General features: G+C 46.6%; 1 protein-coding gene across 5 annotated transcripts in view; it reads left to right on the top strand.

The window, feature by feature from the left end:
• Nucleotides 1-10,363: 10,363 nt before the first annotated feature.
• Nucleotides 10,364-14,651, top strand: part of GSG1L (GSG1 like) — a 56,235-nt gene continuing 51,947 nt past the window's right edge. For all 5 annotated transcript variants that reach the window (XM_068206651.1, XM_068206650.1, XM_068206652.1 and 2 more), the window contains exon 1: nt 10,364-11,111. In XM_068206651.1, coding sequence (XP_068062752.1) covers nt 10,811-11,111 — 301 coding nt within the window. In that variant the 5' untranslated portion in view covers nt 10,364-10,810. The remainder of the gene's footprint in view (nt 11,112-14,651) is intronic.

The raw sequence follows: 14,651 nt of genomic DNA, 5'->3' as shown, positions 1-14,651 counted from the left end.
TGAAGGAAAAACCAGAACCTTTAGGGAGAAGAAAATTAGGGGTGAATTATTTAAATGAGAGAGGATTGGAAATAGAGAAAGTTTGGGAAAAGACAGAGAAAGGTAGGCTCTGGAAATAGCAAAAGGAATGGGAAAAGAGAAAAAAAGATGTGTGAAGAGTGGTCAGGATTTTCCAGGGTGCCTCCAGGGTGCCCTGTGATTATTTCACACATGGTAGATGTGTTCCTGTGGTTAGGAGGGCCAGAGTGAGGGGCAAATGCAGTTCTTATCTTGGCAAACAGAGGAATATCAGGCTGGATGGATCAAGCATTACAGCATTAACATTTAGTGACCACACCACTAACAACACCATTATCCTCCAGGCATCTTGTCCTCTTGAGGAAGGAAATTGCAAAAGACAAGAGAAATTTCTTCTAAATAGAAATAAAATGCAGGTGTTGTGTATATTACAATTATGGCTGTCACACTGGAAAAAAGTCTTTTTCACCTATGAAGCAGAGACATGTGTCAGCGAGGCATGAAAATGCATTGATCTGAGAAGCTTTTTCTCAAAAGCTCTCAGTGGTTTTAATGAAATGCAAGACATCTCAAAGAATGCACCTTTTCCAGTTCCATTCTTGCAACCTTGTGCGAGGCCATCGGGTGGCAACAAAGCACCGTGGAAAGGCAGAAGTGACTCAGGAGTCTGTACCTGCGCTCTGCCCTGGCAATGTGATCCCTGGCTCCTGGCCAGCGCCTCATTTTCCTGTTGCAGCCCACTTGCTTGGTTTATTCCTGTCTCATTAGCTACTTTCTGGACAATTCTGGAGTGCAGTGCTCTGGTGTTGAATTGTAAGATTGATATTGCTGAATATTGAGCTAATTACAGGGTGAGAAAATCCATGCAGGTCTGGGCACTGAAGACTCGGCGTTCATTATTAGTTTGTTGATAATTAGCTGGGAAATGCCTGGTTAGAAGCACCCATGAGGTGCTGGGCCCGGAGATGATTTGGAAGCAAGGAGGAAAAGGGCATTTTGATGGGCAGAAATGGCAAGTGCCCAGCTGGTCTCACCCTTTCTAAGCCAAGCTGGAGCAGCAATGGGAGGCACGCAGGGAGTGGTTCTGGCAGTGAGCTGCAGTGTGCTTGGGCAGCACAGAGAGCACAGAACTTCAGTTCCTTGCAGGGTCAAGGGCTCTTGGGCAAACATCCCTTTGCACAGCTTTGCCCAGTGCTTGAATTTTCAAGGGCATCTCCACATGACAGAGGCCTTGGTACTGGGGCTGGTTTAGGGACCTCCCATGCCTCACCTTTAGCTTTATTTTATACCCCATTGATTCAGATGAGTTCAGTGCCTTGGTTTCTAGACACCCCACAGGGGTGTCCCCTTGCAGAAAATTATCCTCTGGCTTGTCATAGGTCCAAGAAGCCTCAGCAACTCTTCCTATCTCTTCCCCCCACACTGCTGCATTTTCAGAACCACAGAATCAGAACCTTCTGAGCTGGAAGGGACTCACAAGGACCAACAAGTCCAACTCTGAAGTGAATGGCCCATATGGGGATCAAATCCACAATCCTGGCCCATAGGGGGATCAAGCCCACAGTCTTTGGCACCATCCTCTAACCAGCTATGGCAGCACCAGCAATTGTTCAGGGATATATAGAAAAGAAGGGAAATAAAAAGCCATTGAATGTGAAGGGCTTTTAAAAAATTATTTTCATGCGTATTTTCCAGCTGCACATTAAGCATAGAGCATATGTTTCTTCCTCAGTTGCAACAACAGATTTTATGTCCTTCTTCATTGCCAATAAAACAGTTAAACTGTTGTAGAAAACTGCACAGACAACATTAAACAAAAGAAACACCCGAGAAAAAATTCTTAAAATGGGGACATGGGAGAGAACTGTGTAAGTGCCACTGCCTCCTTAGCAGACTATTGTCAATTTACATTGGGATATTCCAGTTTATGGCAGCTTGAAGCCAAATTTGAGATGGTGATTGAAAATCCTTTTCAACCTCCTCCTTTTGAAGAATGAGTTGCATTTTGTTAAGCCTGAAAATCATGGTAGAGAGCAGGAGCAATTCCCCTGCCCGCCATGTACACAGGGGCAGGGTGGCATTGGCGTAGGCAGCTGCCATCACTGACTCCTTAATTCATTTTCCTGCTATCCAAAAGTTAATTTTGGCATGGTCAACACTGCCTTTGATAATTGATTTTGCTCCCACCACCACGATACCACCTTGCAAAAAGGCTCAGACCAGTCAGCACAGTGAAGAATGTGTACGTGTGAGCTTTGCTCTGTTCTTTTCCCTTCATGAGGTACCAAGTGGCTCCATTTCTTTCAAAATAAACTTTTTTACTTTTCTCAGAAAGTGTTGCATGGAAATAAAGCACAAACCTGCATCATCTTCTGAGTGAGTTTTGGTTTTGTGCTCCATTACCTGTGGGATGTGAGTCCAAAAACCCAACCGTTTTATGAAGACTTTGTAGAACAGAAGAAGTGGTAATTAGAACAATTTTCAAAGAACAAATTATGAAGATCAGCATAAAAACTGTGGATTACCTGAGAATTTGAGCAGAGTTACATATTGCTGCACTGACAAGAAAGCAAGGAATTCAATTATCTGTTGCATGACACTAACTGCCTGGAATATAGGGTAATTTTTCCTCTGAACTATATTTCATTAGAAGTATATTGCTTTTTGCAATTTTTATTCATTTCTCTCTCCAATCAAACTGAGATCTTTAACTTGATAAATTACCATTTTATATGTTTCCTGCATTATTACTTTATGTTTTGTCTCTTTTCTTACAGAGCCTAGAGGTAACCAAAAGCATTACTTTGACTGCAAATCAGTTCCATTTCTTGTGAAGGTGGTACTCTGTCCTGCAAATAAACTGCTACAAAAATATAAACATCCAAACCAGAGACAGATATTTGTTGTTTAAAGAATTTGCCTACAGATGATTCTGTTGCTATTACAATGTGAAACAGCAGAAACAGAAAATTACACTGTTCACGTCTCTCGTGGTGTTTCTCAATAAATGGAACTATTTAAAAAATCAGAAATTACTAAATCAAGACATAAAAGCAATTAAAAAATGGCAAGGTTAAGTGAAATTGCCCAAGTAAGTACTGCACACGGAGCCCTTATTTGGTTTCCTGCAGTGCATGGGCTATAATTTGGCTGTTACTACAGAAATGGCCCCATCTGAGGATTTTAAGGTCCATGGTTTGCTTGGGATCAACTCAGACCTTTGTTAAGAACCAAGGACAGGCTGTCCCCGTGCAGGCAGTGCTCCTACAACTGACCCTACCCTGCCCACCCCACAGCCCCAGCCCCCAGGCAGGGCTGGCAGCAGCTTCCACTGGATTTACACATCCTCAGTGCTGGAACCCAGCAGAGACATGGGGACATGCCAGCCTGAGCTCTGCTGATGTGGCTGCATTTAATGGTGTTAAGGGCTGGCTTCCAGAGGGTCTCAAGCAATATCTGATTTTTTTTTAATATTTTATATTATTCTTTCTTTGATCAGACATCTGAATCAAGAGCATGAGGCTTCTTTAAAGACTGAGCAGAGGTTTAAGTCAATACATTCTACCTTAAGTCAAACAATTCACATTTGGCAGAACTATTTTAACTGAGTGCTCTCTATCAGTATCCAATCCTGCAGTCTCTGTTAAGGGTGTTGTATTCACACATACAAATACCAAGGGTCTGTGAAACCTGGGTGATTTGGGCACCATCAGTAGAGCCCATGGTGGAGGAAAGGAAGGTCTCTTCAAAGATGCACACAACCTCTGGGGTCAAGTGGAGAGGCAGAGCGTTCCCTACCTGAGACCTTGCAGGGTACCGAGAATAGAAAGGACTTTTCCCCATCCAAAACCCAGTCAAGGAAGGGGTTGGAAAGAGGAAATATTCATGACCAGCTGTGAAGCTGAAATACAGCTCCCAAGCTGAGCAGTCAGTATGATACTACTGAACTTTTTCCTCCTGTAGCTTCATTCCCATTTAAGCTCCGAGAAGATTCATAACATTTTCCTTTTGAAGAATTGCTCTCTCATTTTGCCCCTTTGCTGAGGCCAGAGAGTCCATGTAGACCTGTGAGAGTGGTCTTTGATACCAGCCAGCTGCAGCTCTGTACTTTTATCTTACTGTGGTCTCCAAAGCAGCCTTCCACTGCACCACCCCTCCCTGCTCTCTGCTTTCACTCTGCTGAGTGTCCTGCTCGTCCTCCAGGTTGCTCATATATCTCCTCCCTCCTGCTGCTCTCCAGACAGGCTGATGGCTAGCATTTTCCCTCTTTCTGCCAAGTCCTGGCCTTGACTTGCTCTTCTGCCATCTGCTACAACTTCATTGTGGAATTTGACATTGTTCAGAGCCACACTCTGCTGGGTTTGGTGCTGCCTCAAAAGTCCCTCAGTTTGGAGGATGTTTCTCCCCATGACACTTTGTGCCATTTTGGGACAGTCTTACCCAGGCCTTCTCAGACAGCTTGACATATTTTTAGTCACCTTTGCATCCTCATTTTCCTCACTTTTCCTTCAATGCACTGTGAAAAGCTGTCCCCAGCCAGGCAGAAGCTTTCCGTGCACCAGCCTGCTGACCTTTTCTCTTCCCCTTGGAACAGTTATGCAATTACCTGCCTTTGCTCTGGAGAGACATCATTGGCACTACGTTTTGCTTTTAGTATTGATCTCTTGATTTTTAGTTTGGTTGCTTTGTCTTCTGCTCTGCTCCTGGGGGAGAGATTTCTGCTCAAATTGAGGTTTGCTAGTGAAATGTTTAAAACCTGCTGGCTGTATGTATAAATTCGCGGTGCTCTATAACTTCTCTCTCAATGTAGACCAAATGCAGTGTCCTGTTACATTCAGCTCCCAGAGCCAGCCTGACCATCCTGCCTCCCTGTGGCAAGCAAAGCTTGCCCTCACCTTCAGCACCACTGCCCTGATGGGATCATGGGCACATCCCAGGGGCTCTTGGTGCCCTGCCTTGGAATACACACCCAGGGACACCATGTGCACCCATTTTCTGCAAGTCTGCACGGCCCCATCTAAAAGCCATCCCTGCACCTAAGCAGCCTCTTCTACTCTGCTCTGGTAAAGTCTATTTCCCCAAGTGCATTTTGCACAAGGTCCAATTTCTGCAAAGATACAGAAGCATGAAGCTCCAGGTACAGAGCTTGCTCAAACAAATCTCCCTGATCACTCCTTTCTGAATTAAAATCCCACTGCAAATCATAATCTACCACTTAAAATGCCTGGACATATGGATGAATCCTAATTATGGGGAAAAAATACATGCACATACAAATAAGCAACATTATTCTTCATATAAATGACAACAAATGCACACAGTTTACTCCTTTGCCAGGCAGAAACTGAAAACTACAGACATTTAAATGTTCTAGCTTCTGTCCCTAAAAATACATTGATAAGAGAAGGGAAAAAATGTCTTAAAAAACACAACAAGGAAGTAATATAAATTAATTCATCTCTAGTTAGTGGATTATGCACTTCCAAGAGCACAGTGGGATATGACAATATATAACTTTATATGAATATGGAAATCAGATGCCTGGGTTATAAAAGAGCATGTTTGGGTAATGAACCCTTTGACATTTCTCAGCACTGCTCTGTTTGTTGTGGCCACTTTTGCTCTGGGGCTGCTTTCATGCCAGGCCAGCGTGCCCAGGAATATTGAAAGACTCACAAGCTGCCATTAAGGCTTTGATGTGCAAGAATGCTTCTTTAATTGCAGCAATAAAGAATGAAGTGGGTTCTGCTTTTAGAGTTCTTCTTAAGCCTGAGCCTGTAGCTTCTTTTAACAACTTAGACATATCAAAGTTAGCCTTAACAAAGAATACTAAATATTAATTAAACTTTATTCTTAATCCAATACAACTGTCAACTGTGAGGAAATAATTCTTGTAACCCTAGGACAGAAAAATTTCTAATTCAGGATCAAAAGTAGGATAGTATGATACTTAATTCACTCCCACCATAGGTGGGCACATGTAAATAGCTTGTTGGGAATTGCCTCAGGAATATCGTGCTTGCTCAGCCCTGACCTTTTGGACTGCCTCTTCAGGCCACTCAACCAGCCAGCTCCCCCAGGCACGAATCAAGACATGACTCAGACCTGTCACTTCTTTTCATCTCCCTTCCTCTCCACCAGCTGCTGGAAGAATTAAATGCAGACAGCAGATGAGCACAAATCTGCTGGCATCCCAGTCCCACAGTTCTGACACGAAGAGCAGTGCTGGGTGATGGATGTGATGCTGCTTGGGACAGTCAGGGACCCTGTGTGCTGCAGGAGGATGCTGCAGTCCCTGAGTGGCACAGCCAGGATGGGCAATGCTCACCACTGATCACAGCACCAGAGCAGGGCCTCTGCAGAGGGCACTCAGGGATGTCTTGTCTACTGCCCAGTGATGCTGGACCACGGAAATTTTTATGGGAGAGGCAATAGTTTATTTTACCACTTTCATTTCTGTCAAGACTAGTAAAGATCTTTGCTACAATACTGTCAGAAACCATTTTTTGCCTGGTTGCTTTAGGAACAGGGAGAATTTCCTGAGCAATCTTCTTGTCCTTGCCTAAATGCCCACAAGCAAAGTACGTGAAAGACACACTGCAAGTCATAAGTTAAAGTGAAGACCAAGATTTCCTGTGGTATCAATATTCAGTCTGCCTTCATGTGGACCCCTGCGGGCTGCCCATTTGCTGAGGGCTTAATTTCTGTCAGAAAATCAGGATTGTCTCTCGACAGCATCTCTGAGATGAGCAGGACTGTGCAGCCCAGCCTGTGTGCTCAGAGTACAAACATCACTGCTGAACACAGACTGCTTTGGGCCAGAGCTCTGAGAAAAAGATAAAAACCAGGGTGAAAATGGCAAAAAGGAGCCTCAGTCTGGAGTGGAGAGAACACAAACTTCACAGCTGGGTAACACAGTCTGGGGAAATATGAACAGTATTGCCATCCCAGCCCTCTTCTCCAAATATAAAAATAAAACCCATTAAGTGACTGAGGTAAGGAGAAGCTTCCCATTTGGCTGGACAGAGCAGAGACAGGGGAGGTGTATTGGGGGCACACCAATAATTCATATTTACCGTGGAAAGAGAGCAAGAGAAAGATGAGCTAGGCAGAGCTCTGTGACAAGGGAGGAAAATTCCAACCAGAACAGGAGATTTTGAGCTGTTTGCAAGACAAATGAATTGAACAAGTGAATGCTGTGGCTCTGTGGTGCTGAGGAAAAGCAAAGAGGAGCTGCCAGGAGGGGTCCAGTCCAAAGTGGCAGGAGGAGCTGGGAAATCCAGTCCAGTGACAGCTGAAAAGGACAAAATAAACACATGAGGAAGCCCAGGAGGACAGAGCCGTAAGAAATGAAAATTTAAATAAAAGCTATAGGGGGTTTAAAATGTTGATTTAAATCCAGCATACAATCCCACGCATTTGACATTACTGGTTCAAATAAACACCCAGACTGAGCTCACCATGTCCCCATCAGCACCAGAGGACCCAAAAGCAGGGCTTCCTCTCACTTCAGTGAATGGTGCCTCTGTTTTCCACTAGTGAAAAACAGAGCCTGATTGAAAGATTCCTTTTGCAAAAGCTATCATTATTTTAAATCCTCCGGGTCCAATTCTTTTTGTACACAAGTAAATACTGAGTAATAAAAATTTACACTGATCCTGTAAGAAATACTAAAGGAAAAGGGGTTAGTATAACCTGGGAAGGTAATTTTTCTCACAACATCAGAGAAAAGCTATTGCTGCACAAAGGTTTTTAAAGATTCTTGTAGCCACAACCTGAAAACTACATCTCTGTAGCATTCAAACCCTTCTACATTATCATCAAAGATAATACCACATAAATACTACTTAATCCAGGCATCTGAACTGTCTTCTGCAACATATGCATGATCTTTCCATTTTTATACACAATAAATCTGATAAACAGAGATTATATAAAGAGAAGTCATTGGAGTATTACAGCATGAGCACAGAAGAGTTTCCTTCTTCTCAAGTAATCCCAACGGTTTCCTTTAGGAAAAAGAAAATTATTCATATTAAAAAATTCTCTAACTGAGCCTACTTTACCTTGTGTTCAGTTGTTTTTTTTTTAATGCTTAAGATTCTAAAAGCTCTGTATCACAAAACAAACCAAAATTCTGCTTTATTTTGCCTTTTATTTTTTTTTAATTTACTGCAACTATGTTGGTTCTCAACAGCTCTGCCAGTCTGAAAAACAAAAATGAAGAAGATAAGGAGAAACAGAAATATCTGTTAGGATTAGGAGTAAAAACAAAATGTAAGAAGCATTTCGGGCAAAATTATCCCAGAAAACAAAAGTCTTGGATGCCTACCCCTCAGTCAGATGGGCACAGGGAGAAGCAGAGTGTGCAGGTGTTGGTGCTGCAGGCCAGCAAACACAATCCACAAGGCAACAGACAGAGAAAATTTGTGAGAAAAGAGCTGTAAAGACCTATATTCACACTTGGAGAAGTGTGATGATTCAGATGCTGGCAGCCACTTGAAAGACAGTCCTGAAGAACAGCACCAGCTTTCTTTGAAGGCTTTCTGTCAAAGTTTCAAGTTCTTTGTTTATTCCTCTTAGCAAGAGGGTAACCCTGAGAAATACAGCAACACCACGAATGCATTACTGAGTAAATGTCCTAAACATAAAAATAATTGAAGCAATAATCCTGTGGTCCTCTGAATAGCTATCACCTCGATTTCTTGCTGTCCTGGTTTAGGACAATTAATGCAATTAATGCAATTAAAACCAATGAAAGAATGCTGATTATTTGGCTGCAAGATGTAATGCTGCAAGGGCTGGGACAGGGAGAGGTGCTACGAAATTCCAACAGGACAAGGAGAGGCACTCTGCTAGCGCAGAGCACAGGGAAACACCTGACACGGAGAAGGCAGCACCCATCAGGCATAGGCAGGAGTGGGCAAGGCAAAGCCTCTTGGGTACAAAGTTATTTCACCAAACTTGCAGAGCTGCCGTCACAATTGCTCTCACAGAGCCATGTGAGTTTTCTATTAACTTTCCAGTTTCTTTATAACAGAAAAAGACCAAAGCCAAGTGAGTGTAGAAATAGCGGAAAATCTCATCAACAGTTGGGCTCAGACATTTGGGACAGGCACCAAAAAGAGCCATGAGTCCTGTGGCTACCTGTGAGGGGGCATCAGGAAGGCAGGAACAGGTCCTGGAAGCCTTAAGGAGAAATTTCACCACATCCTCCCTGGCTCTCTCAAGGAGCTGGAGAAGCTGCCCCCCATGTCCAGTGTGCAGGTAGCAAGGCACAGCACGAGCTCTGCCTGTGGGGTCCATGAGCACTGTCCTGTCTGTCAGCGTGAGCCTGCTTGGCTACAGGATATTGGCCATTTCCAATGTGGAATATTGGATATTTCCAATAGTGGATATTTCCAGGGAAAGCCACTGCTGGGCTGCTCTGAGAGGCCACCAGCACCCCCATGGCCCTGCAGGAAGTCCTAACTAGGCTGGAAGGAGACACCACTCAGAAGGCACAAACAGCTTCTTCACCACAGAAAACTGAGTTCATCCACCAAGGGACAGAACCACTGTGTGACAAGTGTGGCCAGCCTCAGTGCTGAGCACGGGGTCTCATGGGTTGTGCCTCCACCACCCTCAGGTGCTCTGCTCCTCAGGGCACTCAGCACTCAGCAGAGAGCTCTGAGCAATGTGCAGAGGGGTCAGAACCTCTACGAGCCAGGTGGACGTCATGAGAGGACAATACACTTCTATGTGGAAATGGGATATTGGGTATTAACTGCTCCCTGCTCTGGGCATTGCCATCTGGTGAATAAAGCCCAGGGTTTGCTCTAATTATTTCTGTCCGTCTGTGCAAAGCAGGACCTACAGAATTTCCTCCAGATTCACTTCAACCAAAACATCTGCAAGAGCTGTGTCTGGGAATAAAAGCCTGGGCAAGGGGCTCCACTTGGCGTTGTGAAAGATATGTGTTTCACACATCACACACTCAAATCTAAATTCCTTTGGGGCTGCCAGAGCAAGCCTCTGAAGAAAGAGATTTGCACCAATATGCCTAAAGCAGAATCAAGCCCTGGATTTACTACTCTCTAGCTCAGAGCAGAAATGCCAAAGTACCACTCCATCCCTCCTCCTCCTGGACGAATCTCTACTCCCGGGTATACCAAAAATGCCTTTCAGGGCTGCCCATAATAATAATATTAATAATGACAATAATTCTTTTCGGGATTGAGCCGTGACGCCTCCCCCAGCCCGGCGTGCTGCAGTGGGCTCCGAGCGGTGCCGGGCACGGTGGCCGCGGGTGGCAGCGGGTGGCAGCTGTCCCTGCCTCCTCCTGCCGCTCGCTGAGCCGCTCCTGCCCATCCTACGGGAGCAGGGGACAGCGAGCCTGGCAGCCTGCAGGTGTCTCCCGGCGGAGGAGGCTGCGGAGCCCCTCGGGAGGATGATGTGCGGTACCCGAGCAGATGTTCACTCGCCTCTGGGGCTCCTCGGGAGGCAGAGCCGCTCCGCTCCCCTCAGCGCGCTGAAGCTCCGCGGCTGCGAGAGATCGGCCCCGCTGCCGCGCCGGCAGCTGCTGCTCTAACCAACAAAGGCAGGGTTTCAAGTGAAGGGGAAGAATGGGAGTGTGGCTGCAGAGCTGCCTTCACCGCTTCAGCAGCAGATTGGAAGAAGCTGAGAGTTTTGATGCCTGGACAACTGGATTCTGAATCGTGAGAGGCTTTGAAACCCACCCCCCCCCTCCCAAATAAAACAAACCCCTTTGACTTCTTCTCTCAGCAGGAGGGGGAGGGAGGGCGGATTTACCATGAAGACAAATCGAAGATGCAGAGCCCTGCTAGCAGTGAGTCTGAATCTGATGGCTCTCCTCTTCTCTACAACAGCTTTTATCACGACCCACTGGTGTGAGGGCACACAGAGGGTCCCCAAGCCGAGCTGTGGGAAAGAGAAGAAGACAAACTGCCTCAACTACGGCGGGAATGAGACTGCAAATGAGACGAACCAGAATGTGGTTCATTACAGCTGGGAGACGGGAGATGACCGCTTCCTTTTCAGGTATTTCCACACTGGGATCTGGTACTCCTGTGAGGAAAACATCAATGCTGCTGGTAAGTATAAAACAACTTCCTCCCAGCCTGTGTTGCTTTGTGTTCGCCTCGGTGTGACAAGCGACGGGCAAGCCGTTCTGTGCCGTACCTTAGAGCGGCTTCTCCCTGCGGAGAGAGGCAGGGGTCTAACAGTTCCTTGTTGAAAAGCAACCTGTTTCCTGCCAGGGCAGGGATTTGCTTGTTTACCTGCTGGCTGCTGCAGGGTCTGAGCTCTCCAGCCGAGCCAGCTGAGCCCGGAGCGGCCGCGTGTGCCGCCCGGGCGGGCGCTGCAGGCGCCGGGCGGGCAGCGCTCCCGCAGCCGCTCCCGGACGCGCGCAGGCAGCGGCCGCGCTCCCCCGGCAGCTCCTGACACCCGGCAGCAATCGCCCCCCAGGACAGCGGGCTGGCTGGCAGGGGGAGCACAAAGGCCACGGCTTTTACCAGCTTTTGCCTCTTTTCTGCTCCCGCTGGAGTAAATGACCGCCCGCCAGCCCTCCCTGGAATGTATGTTTATTGAACAGAGAAATGCAGTTAAAGGGCTCAACTGGGCACAAGAAAGCTCATTTCTGTTCCCTGCTCAGCCATTTACTTCCTGGGAAGCACTCAAAAAGACATCTCTCCAGCTTATCAGTGCATTCATTTCCTCTGCTGTAGCCTGGCACTTCTCAAGGAATAAAACACTGGAGGGTGAATGGCAGGCAGCTGCCCTGGGACCAATTTAAATCTCAGCAGATGCAAACTGACAGCCCCTACTCCCAGAGCTGTCTGCTAGAGCTAATATCCACACTTTGCTTTTGAAAGAGCTCTTTTCTAGATTATGTGACTGAAAAACAAAGTTTATAGATGTGACTCAGTATGAGATGATGGGTTGTGGATACTTGTTCCTCACTGGGCTGTCCCCATCCCATCCCATCCCATCCCATCCCATCCCATCCCATCCCATCCCATCCCATCCCATCCCATCCCATCCCATCCCATCCCATCCCATCCTGCCATTGCCCTAGGAGTAGATCAGGGAGCTGGTTCTTCACTGCTGGGAGAGACGAACAGTTAACCATGGATGTGTTATGTCTCTGAGAACACAGCCCCTCTGGTAATGGGAAGTTTAGGGTAGAATTCTGGTAAAATTGATAGAATTCTCTGTGAGAATGTACTATTAAATGGGGCAAACCTGGGGAAGTGCTCACAGCCTGTTTCATCCCAAGGGGCTGTGTATTCTCCCTGGTGTTTTTGAGGAGAGAGCTTGCAGAATTAGTTGTTTATTAAAACTCAATTTAATCTTAAAAAAGGAAAGTTCATGAACTCCAGCCTTGGGACTGCAACAGCTCCAGGCTGAAATGAAAGCACCAAAGCAACACTCTTGATGTTAAAAACACAGGAAAAAAAGCTTATTTGTCTTACTGATTTGGGAATCAGCTTAGGCCACAGCAGCCTGAGTAAGCAGCCTAAGACTCTCTGGCTTTTTCAGCATCTTAGGTGGGGTTGGCATGATCAAGGATGCCCATATTTCTGGCAGATACTGAAATCTTTCCAAGTCCAGATTTATGTGTGAGATAAGTTGTAACTGTGTGACTCTAGCCCACTCAGAAAAGTGAGTTATCTGTGGGAGAAGAGAAACAGTGATCTATTCTGTACCGGGTAAACAAAGCTGTGCTATAGTGGGTGATTTCAGGAGAGAGCTGGAAGCCAGCTTTAAAAAGTTATGGGGAAAGCAGGAGAGAAGGGGTTGCTTCTCCCTCCCCACACCCCCACAGCAGCTCAGTGAGTGTTTCCTCTTATCTGAAACTCTTCAGTTAGCAGACTGGGAGTGACCAACCTTTGGAAATAACCCAGGCAGGTACAGGGATATAATGGCTTAGACAGACAGCTGCCTTTTTCAGATTTACCATATCTTCTCCTAGGAAGGACAGGAACAATGTAATGGACACGGGTCTAAATTTGTCCCTAATAGTGCCAACATAAAATACCCGACAGCTCTTCACTCAGACTGATGGCTTTGTAATGCCAGACTGTCAGAGTGTTGTCATGGCCTTTTGCAGCCTGACTGATGATCATTTTATCTGAGCTGCAGGGCCCCGAGGCACCAGCCCCAGCCCAGCAGCACAGGGTTGTGCTTACACAGACAGCCCCCACTCAATCTCCCTGTGAGGAATCCACGCCAGAGGCTCATCCCCATCCTCAGCACACCTGCTGAGCCCAGTCCTGCAGGCACCACAAGTCACACAGTCATGGCTGTGTGTTAAATAGCATTGTATTAATACTGTTAAATAGTGATGTATTAAATTAGCCAAAATCCCCAGCTCAAATGCACTGTACACTGTCAATAGCACCATTCTTAAAGCTCTACCAGCAGCGATCTGAAGTGACTGCAGCAGCAGCCTTGCTCCAGGCAAAGTCCCTTCCACAGTCACTCACAGCCTCACACTTTGTCAGCAGAACATATGGCCAGAGCCCATGGTCAACACCATTCCCACAGCTCCCATCCCATCCCTGATTCCTCCCTGACTCACTGATGTCTGAATTTAAGACATATTGTCTCTCCTCTGTGAGAGGAGACCTCATCACAGTCTATAACTTCCTCATGAGGGGAAGAGGAGGGTCAGGCACTGGTCTCTTCTGTCGTGACCAGTGACAGGATCCAAGGGAATGGCCTTAAGTTGTGTCAGGGCAGGTTTAAGTTGGATACTGGGAAAAGATTCTTCCCCCAGCGGGTGTTTGGGCACTGGAACAGGCTGCCCAGGGTACTGGTCCCAGCACTGAGCCTGCCAGAGCTCCAGGAGTGTCTGCACAGCACCCTCAGGCACAGGGTGGGATTGGTGGGGTGTGTGTGCAGGGTCAGGAGCTGGATTTGATGATCCCTGTGAGTCCCTTCCCATGCAGGGTCCTCTGTGATTCTGTGCTGGATCCCACCAGGCACATGTCAATGTCAGGAGCTCTCTGTGTGATCGTGGCACTGCCAAAACTCTCCAGAGCCACCAAACTTTCGCAGCTACGAGCCACATTCTTCCTCCAGCCACCAGGCTTTTGTCTTCTCTCTCCTCCAGCCACACTGTCAAAACTTTCTGCTCCCTGCACTGGTGCAGCTGCAACACAGCAGATCTTGTAGTGCCAACAGGACCAGCTCCCAGCAGGCTGATGCTGCAGGGAACAGGATTCCAGGGCTCCCAGTTGGCTGGAGGGGCTGGGACTCAGTCACACCTTAAAATGACATTTAGGCAGCAAGCAAACTAATTTTTGAGTGTCTTCTCCTTGCCCCTGTTTATCTGCAATGTGCATTTAGATTCCAGAGGCTGAGGTGCAAGCAGCATGCCATCCACTCTGTGCAGAGCCCAGTGGAGCGTGCCTGCCTCTTGGAGCCAGTTTCTGGTTTCCACTGACAGCTCTAACAGAGATTGAATGCTGTGATTATTTCTGAAATAATTTGTGAATCTAGAGTTTATTTTTATCCAGCATGTCTAGGACAGCTCAAGAATTCAAAAAGCATTTAGTACCTGAGAAATGTAATTGTGAATCCCCTCTGGGAAAAGGGGGACTGGAGTATTTCTATTGCATTGGTGGGGT

Source organism: Anomalospiza imberbis, chromosome 16, assembly GCF_031753505.1.
Source record: "Anomalospiza imberbis isolate Cuckoo-Finch-1a 21T00152 chromosome 16, ASM3175350v1, whole genome shotgun sequence".
NCBI classification, from domain to species: Eukaryota; Metazoa; Chordata; class Aves; order Passeriformes; family Viduidae; genus Anomalospiza; species Anomalospiza imberbis.
The sequence above is the reverse complement of the archived record's forward strand: the minus strand, read 5'-3'. Positions and strand labels throughout refer to the sequence as shown.